Consider the following 8,613-nt stretch of genomic DNA (forward strand, 5'->3'; position numbering starts at 1 on the left):
CCTTGAACTTACTGTGTGGCTCAGGCTGGCCTCAAACTCACAGTGATCCTCCTGTTTCAGCCTCCTGAAGCAGTGCTAGAATCACAGGTGTGCACCACCATGCCTGGCCTCTTACAGCGTAGCTTTATTCACCTGCAAGTAGTAAGGCAGGAGGAGAAGGTGAGCACAGTGGTTTTGTTGGTTGGGGTGATCTGTCAGAGCCCACTGTGCCCGGATCAGGTCGTTATCCACGAGTATAGTCAGTGTGTTGAGACGTCTTTCGTCCCCTTAGGTGCTTCTCTTTAGCTTTATAATGAAAAACGTTGGGAATTAGAGTTTCCCGTTACTTTTCAAATCTTTATGAGAAAGCTTTCATTCTAGAAAATAAACAGGACCTTTGTGTTAATTCAAAACAGAGATCATGAACTGACAAAGCTGTAACTTCTCAGTTGTCTGTCTCTAGTTGAGCTTTTATCTCAACTGTAATTCACGCATCTTGAATTTGTTTTTATTTCCATCTAGAATTTGTTTTTGCAGTAAATAGATGAAGAGCAGGGATAGCATTCCTGCTTGCTTGGCCCTTTGTTTTTGTATATTGCTTTGTCATAGGGAAGACAAATATTTTGAAGATGAGTTGTAGATACAGGTGAATTGAAGTGTGATTGGTTACATCTACCTGTTACAGCGGGGTGAGAGGGTCCCTTGTGAAAAGATGCAGGTTCCTAAAGAGGCTCACTGGAGTGGTCAGACCTTTGGGTATGGCCCCTAGACAGGCGTGTGTTACCATGAAATTGGTAGTGTTACTGTATGATAAAGAATCAGATTATAAATCGAAAATAATGGGCAGCCCAGGGAAGATAGCAGTTATGTTGCAACTCTGAAATTTAGCACTTCAGTTGCTTGTGCTGGAGCATTTCACAAATCACATTTAACCTTTTGCAGTGGTACCTCGGTTCACAAATTTAATCCTCCTTAAAAAAAAAATCCTCCTGCCTCTGCCTCCTGAGTGGTGGGATTACAGGCGTGTACCACCGCATCTGGCCCAGTACTTCGTTTTCTTCATAGTGCTGTGGATTGAAGCCAGAGCCTCATGAATGCCAGGCAAACTTGCTCGCTTTGAGCAACATCCCAAGCCCTTTATCTGGGTGTTTGTGCTCACAGCTGATTGTCTTTGTTTCCAGAAATTCCCTTCTGCATCTCCCCAGTATCACTCCTTTCTTCCCTTTTCCATTGCCTAAAACAGCTCTGAAAAATCTACATGTGGTGATCTGAGTATTTTGTAATTCACCAAATAATTTACTTTTTTAAATAACATATTTAAACCCTAACATTTATTAGAATTGCCGGGTGTGGTGTGGCACACACTTGTAATCCCAGCCTGCCGGAGGCTGAGGCAGGAGGATCACTGCAAGTTTGAGGCCATCCTGGGCTATAAGTGAGTTCAAGGTCATCCTTAAGTATGTGGCAAGATAACTGTCTCAGAAAAAGATAAATTTATTAAAATTGTTCCATAGGGGCTGGGGATTTAGCTCAGTGGCAAAGCGCCTGCCTGGCAAGCGCAAGGTCGTGAGTTCGGTTCCTGGTACTGGAGAAAAACCAAAAAAAAAAAAAAGAAAAAAAAAATAAATAAAATTGTTCCATAGCATATGTTTTTCAATTATTTTAGTATTTTTTGAAGTTTGTTTCATAAGCCAATCTATTGAGCCGGCTATGGTGACACACGCCTGTAATCCCAGCACTCGGGAGGTTGAGGCAGGAGGATCGTTGTGAGTTTGAGACCAGCCTGGGCTACAAAGTGAGCTCAAGGCCAGCCTGAACTGCATAGTGAGACCCTGTCTCGAAAAGACCAAAAAACAAACAAACAAAAAACCCAAAAAACCACCCCAAGCTATTTAAGTTTCATTTTGGTTTTAAAAGGCTACATGGACCTTTGGATAATTTTTCCCTCACTTCTAACTTTTAGTCCATGATCTTCCAATTTTTTACGAAAGGGAGGGTTATTTTTATTCTCTACCTAGTGTCCCCCTGGGATTGAACCCAGGGACTTCCCACTGAGCTAGGGCTCCAGCCTTTGTTTATAATTTATTGTGAGGCCTCACTAATTTGCCCAACCTGGACTCAAACTTGTAATTCTCCTGCCTTAGCTTCCCAAACACTAGGACTATAGGTATGTGCCACCATGCCTGTCTTGTTAGGCTAATTTTATTTTATTTTATTTTTTTATTTATTGTTAGGCTAATTTTAGAAAGAAATGTTTTCTCAGTAATATAATTTTCTTCCACTTGTATTTTCCATTATAGAAAGATTTTTTAAAAGTAAAAAAAAAAAAACAGCTATGATTTTTAAATGGATCAATTTTATGTGTATGTGTTCTAGGAAGTAATACAGATTTTCATTGAAGATAACTTCACCTTCAGTTTACCTGTCCAGTTCCGTCAATCAGTACTAAGAGAACTCTTTCAGAAAGCTCAGCAGGGGTAAGTTAGTAGAAAAATTACTTTTTTATATTTGAATAAAAAAGCAAATGTTGGCTGGGTGTCATGGTGTACACCCATAATCCCACCACTCAGGAGGCTGAGGCAGGAGAACTGCTGTGACTTCAAGGCCAGCCTGGACTACATAGTACATTCAAGGCTAAGCTGAACTACAAAGCAAAACTCAAAAAAAAAAAACCCCAAAAAACCAAAAATTTCTTGTTTCTCACAAACACACTTTCAAGTTGAGTGTTATCACACATCTGTAATCCCTGTACTCTGGGTGGCTGAAGCAGGAAGATTACAAGTTCGAGCCCAATCTGGACAACCTAGCAGCTTAGTGAGACCCTGAGTGAAAAAAACGAAACAAAACTGGCTGAGAATGTAGCTCAGTACAAAGCTCCTTGGTTCAATCCCTAGTATTAGGAAAGGAAGGAAGGAAGAAAAAGGGGTAGCAAGAGAGTGAGTCCACACCTTCAGATTATCATTAGTGCTCTAATATTACTTCCACTTTGGTTTCTTTAGTCTGCTCTCTTTTGTTTACATATATATTTTTTGGTGCTGGAAATTGAACTCAGGACCTTACACTTGCCAGGCAGGCACTGTGCAGCTGAGCTACATCCCTGGCCTAGTCCCTTCTTCTTTTAAATTTTTTTTGTCTTTTTGAGACAGGGTGTCACTGTGCAGTTCAGGCTGGCCTTGAGCTCACTTTGTAGCCCAGGCTGGTCATGAACTCAAAACAGTCCTCCTGCCTCAGCCTCCTGAGTGCTGGGATTACAGCTGTGCGCCACCATGCCCAGCCCCCTCTCTTTTTTAGAGGTAGCAAAGTTATATTAAAGGTAGGAAAAGAAACAGGCTCTGCAGAGTGAGTTTGTACCAAATAAAAGTAGGAAAAGAGGTATACCCTACAGCAAGAGGGACTACATCGGCCTCTTTCACTGATATAAGAGAAATTAACACAGGCAGAGAAGACATTGTAAGTTGGTTTCCCCAGTGCTTAGGGTGAGTGTAGCCAGGCCTGCTGATGTGTGCCTGTCAGTCCAGCTACTTGGGAGGCCGAAGCCAGTGGATGCCAGGTGTGAGGTCAGCCTGGGCAACTTGCAAGACATCAAAATAGGGCTGGAGATAGAGCTCAGTGGTAGAGCGCTTGCCTAGCATGTGTGAGACCCTACACAAAATTTGGGTGGGTAATCATGCATAGGAGAATTCCATTGGTTGCCTAATCTGTGACTAAGTTGTCCCTTGGTAAATTTATTTTTATTTTTATTTATTTTTAAGTTAGATTTTGTTGGCAGTTTTAGATATATAATGATCACGTTCGTCTCTTGATAAATTTAAAACATGATCTCTTTTTACCATGACTTGGGAGTATATTTTACTAGTGTGCTTAGATATCTCAAAATCTTACTTCTCAGGACTAAATGGTTCATTCTTGTGAATTTAGTTGTAAAATACATACATTTCTTTTATGATAAAAATAACTGTGTGAATCTGTTTTGTCTTCTACAGAAATGAAGCTCTAGATGAAATCTGTTTTAAAATCTGTGCCTGTAACACAGTCCGTGATATACTGGAAGGTAGAACAATTAGTGTTCAATTCAACCAACTGTTATTTCTCAGACCTAATAAAGAAAAAATTGACTTCCTCCTTGAGGTGAGACTTCCCCCTTCGGTGTCTCCTTTTGCTCTGAGTGTGCAGCGAGCTCCTCCTTGCAGTGAGCAGCCCGCTCCCGCCTCGCTTGACCTCCTTCCCGCGCCAGCCTCGGGCAGTTAACACATGGACTTTCTGTTGTAGGCGTTTCCCATTCTGGACCTGCGGGACTTCAGGTTTTTTGCCACTTTTGGAAACTCTGAATATTGCTGTTAGAGGAGTGTTCTAGTGACTAATATGAGAGGAGGAACCCTCATCTAATGAATAACTTTTAGAATAATGTGAATATATGAATAACATGAAAATAATATTTGTAGATTTGTTCTGTGTTCTCATTGTTTGTTTTTGGTACTGGTGATTGAAGGCAGGCTTTTGCATGGAGTTTTTTTTGTACTTTGAGACAAGGTTTCACTAAGTTGCTCAAATTGGACTCAAACTTGTGATCCTCCTACCAGAAACCTCTCAAAAGGCTTGAGATTAAGGCGTGTACTACTCCCCCTGGCAGTTTTTGCTTTTTAAACGTTGGTTATCTTCTTAAACTTTGTGTCTGTATTCATTAGCTATTTCTGGTCATTCTTTTCATCTCTTATTCTGACAAGGAGCTGCTGATTCCCAAAGTTGATTAGTTCCTTTGATGTGGCAGTGTACTTTACAAATTCTGAGTGAACCATCTAGTATGCTAAGTCATATAACCCATAGTTACTCCTGGCCACTGGGCATGGTGGTGCACCCGAAATCCCCGCAGTTGCCTGTAATCCCAGCACTCGAGACTGACGCAGGAGGGTTGACGGGAGATGCAGGCCAGGCTGGGCTACATACGCAAGTTCAAGGCCAACCTGCACTACAGGGTGAGACCCTGTCTCAAAAAAAAAAAACAAAACAGTCACCTTCTGTTCCCCTTTTTAAAGGGTTCTTGGTTTTATCTGTTAAATTACCTACCCAAATTTATGATTAATACATGGTTGAAGTAGTAAAGTTGAGTTTTTAAATCGAAAGTTTCAAATGTGATCTGCATTTCTCAAAGTGTCCATATCCAAATGAAAATTAACTCAATTTTCTAGGTATGTTCAAGATCAATAAATTTAGAAAAAGCTTCAGAATCTTTGAAAGGAAATATGGCTGCTTTTCTAAAGTAAGTACCTTTCTTTTTATAAACTTCGAACTATGAGAAAAGTATCTTTTATTAGCTGTCTCTTTTATGTTTTTCTTGCGTATCTTAATACCCAGCCAGTAACTTACATTTGAGAAAGCTGTTAAGGTTAAGTTCAAATTTGTGTAGCTGCATGAAGCATTAGAATTATCTAGTTACTTTTGTTTTCTGTGTTTCATCATTCACATTAGAATTTGAAATAATGGCCTGTTGTGGTGGCGAATGCTTGTAGTCACAGCACTAAGGAGGCTGAGGCAGGAGGATCACAGTGAGTTTGAGGTTAGCCTGGGCTACATAGTGAGACGTTGTCTCTTAAACAACCAAAAGAAAAAAAAAAGAATTTGGAATAATGATGAAAGGAAATTTTATTTTATTTATTTTTCTTTGAGACAGGGTCTCGCCATATACTCTTAAGCTGGCCTTGAACTAACTATGTAGCCTAAGCTGGCCTTGAACTTGCAGTGATCCTCCTGCCTGAGCCTCCCATGGGCTGGGATTACAGGCGTGAGCTACTGTGCCCTGCTAAAGGAAATTTTAAAGTCTATTTCAAAATATTGTTACGTAATTTTTTTGGTGGCTTTAAAATGGATTAATAAAAATTGGTTGATATGATTGTTTTTCCCAAACTAAATTGTACCCTTTTTGGTCTTATGTTTCTTACTGTTCTAGGAATGTGTGTCTAGGGTTGGAAGATCTACAGTATGTTTTCATGATTTCTTCACATGAGCTTTTCATTACCTTGTTGAAAGATGAAGAGCGAAAGCTGCTTGTTGATCAGATGAGGAAGAGATCACCTAGAATCAACCTGTGCATTAACCCTGTCACTTCATTTTATGATATCCCAGGTCAGCTCTCTCTGCTACCCGCCGGGCTCTTGGCCCATTTTGTCCTTGCTTTGAAACTAACACGATTGGTTTCCTCTTGTTTCAGTTTATACTTGTGGCAGTAATTAATAGAAGTGTTTGTGTCTGCTGTAATCCGATTCTGTTTGAGCAGTCAGGGGCTAGGACTGCAGAACCTATGGTTAATGAAGGTTTAGGTGTAAACACATAAAAGACTTCAGCTAGGAAATGGATGGAGCTAAAAACACCGTTAATGTGTTCTTGGAGGTAAAACGCAGGGGAGGCGGGGGACGCTGGGACCAGGGAAGCACACACTTCCTGCCTCTCAGCCTGTGCCATGTGGCTGGCTAAGCGGTTTTCTTCGGCAATTTCACCGTTTTTACCTGATCAGTTGTAGTGCAGGGGATTGGAGCCAGGGCCTCACAGATGCCACGGGCCGTACCCACAGCCCCTCCATTTTTGTTATTTATTTGCTAATTTTCTCCCATATTTGCCCTTATTCATTAGTATAACTAGAAATATGGTGCTGCTTATTAGCAAGAAGCATGTACTTCAGAACAGTATAGGTGAGGCACAGATTCCCATTGGTTTAACCAAAGCAGAATTTCAGTTGCTTCAACCTCACTGGATGTAAACTGGTTGAACGTAGTGTTGTAAAGGAAAGAATAACGTTAACGCACACAAAGCGCCAGAGATGAGTTATGGAATACTGTCTGGTAGCTGAGCTGTAAGTAGGGGTCTTAGGGATCATTTCTGGTTCTCTGGGAAGGAATGTCTCTTCCTCCTTCCTCTCCCCTCACAAAAACCAGAGTTGTTTTTACTTTTTTCACATCTTTAATATTGATTAGTCGGAGTTTACCTTTTTTTTTTGGTGCTGGGCATTGAACTCAGGGGCTTTGCACTGAGCTGCATTCCAAGCCCTTCTTTTAAATGTTGAGGCAGAGTCTTGTGAAATCACTGAGCTGCCGAAGGTGGGCTTGAACTTTCCACACTCCTGCCTCAGTCTCCTACAGTACTTGGGACTACAAGTGTGCACTGACAAGCTCTGCTTAAAATTTACATTTTATATATGCATCACTAGTACATATCTTTTAAAGTATAGGAATCTTTTATACATGAATTCTTTTCATATATCCCACATACTCTTCATTACCCAGCTATTCACTTTTAATCCTTGTATGCCTAGTGTTCCATTTTTGGAACGGCACATAACAGTGGAACATGAATTTTTTTTTTTTTTTTTTGAGGCAGGGTTTCATTATGCAGTTGAGGCTGGCCTTGAACTCACTTTGTAGCCCAGGCTGTCCTTGAATTCATAGTGATCTTCCTGCCTCAGCCTCCTGAGTGCTGGGTTTATAGGCATGTGCCACCATGCCTGATGTGTCTTTTTGAATTCTTGTTCCTTGAACTTTTCTAGGTAACATGAATTTCATGGAAAAACTAAAAAAATTACTTTTGGCATAAATGCATTCACTTACTACATGCAGATGTAATACAATTGTGGTAGATTTTCTTTTCCTTTCTTTTTTTTTTTTTCCCCCGGTACCAGGAATCGAACTTACAACCTCGTGCTTGCCAGGCAGGCGCTGTACCGCTGAGCTAAATCCCCAGCCCCTGTGGTAGATTTTGTGTATGAGGATTTCTATTATGTTTAGTGAGTCTGTTCTCAAGGTGATTGCTGTTTCCACCTTATACTGAAACAAATGACCACAGTTTCAGCTGTCATTCTCATATTTGTAGGTTTGCATTTATCCTTGAATTAAATCATTATTGAAATAAACTCTGCTGGGCATGGTGGTGCATGATTGTAATCCCAGTGCTTGGAAGGCTCAGGTAGGAGGATGACTGTACTGTGAATTGAAGGCCAGCCTTGTCTGCATAGTGAGACCTATGATTGATAGATAGATAGATAGACACGCAGATCAAACTAATAACTAACTAACTAACTAACTAACTAACTAACTAAGTCAGTCTTCCATTCTTTGTCAGCTTCAGCAAGTGTCAACATTGGCCAGTTGGAGCATCAGCTTATACTGTCAGTAGATCCCTGGAGGATTCGACAGATTTTAATTGAGTTACATGGTATGACGTCAGAGCGTCAGTTTTGGACGGTGTCTAATAAGGTAAGAAACGCTCTATTAAGACAAGTATAAATTACCTTTGTTTTCTAGTATGATTTGAAAGAAGACGTATTCTTTGTCCTTTTGAGAATGAGGATTCCTTTTAGTTAATTTTGGGACCTTCATGTGACCAAAATTGTACTTTTAACATACATTGAGAAAAAATAGAAAACGTCCATGGGGCTGGAGATGTGGCTCAGTAGTAGAGCTCTTGCCTTGCATGCACAAGGCCCTGGGTTTGATCCCCCACCCCACAAAAAAGAAAAGAAAATGTCCAAAGGAAGAAAAGATACTATTAAATTGATAACAGACATCTAAAAAACGTGAAAGCATCTATGCATTTCTGATGTAGCTATAGATGAGTAAGGTGTTTTGTGTATACAGTCTTTTTATTTTT

The 8,613-nt window shown here is 40.4% G+C and overlaps 1 protein-coding gene across 1 annotated transcript in view; it reads left to right on the top strand.

Annotated features, from left to right (window-relative positions):
• The window catches only part of Ints8 (integrator complex subunit 8), a 51,982-nt gene that overhangs the window by 12,618 nt on the left and 30,751 nt on the right, over window positions 1-8,613 (top strand). Inside the window, exons 9-13 of the mRNA XM_005381819.2 lie at window positions 2,356-2,456; window positions 3,963-4,107; window positions 5,166-5,236; window positions 5,924-6,099; window positions 8,086-8,219. Of these exons, the coding sequence (XP_005381876.1) occupies window positions 2,356-2,456; window positions 3,963-4,107; window positions 5,166-5,236; window positions 5,924-6,099; window positions 8,086-8,219 (627 nt within the window). The remainder of the gene's footprint in view (window positions 1-2,355; window positions 2,457-3,962; window positions 4,108-5,165; window positions 5,237-5,923; window positions 6,100-8,085; window positions 8,220-8,613) is intronic.

This window comes from Chinchilla lanigera, unplaced genomic scaffold (assembly GCF_000276665.1).
Source record: "Chinchilla lanigera isolate Chin_1 unplaced genomic scaffold, ChiLan1.0 scaffold00016, whole genome shotgun sequence".
Classification (NCBI taxonomy): domain Eukaryota; kingdom Metazoa; phylum Chordata; class Mammalia; order Rodentia; family Chinchillidae; genus Chinchilla; species Chinchilla lanigera.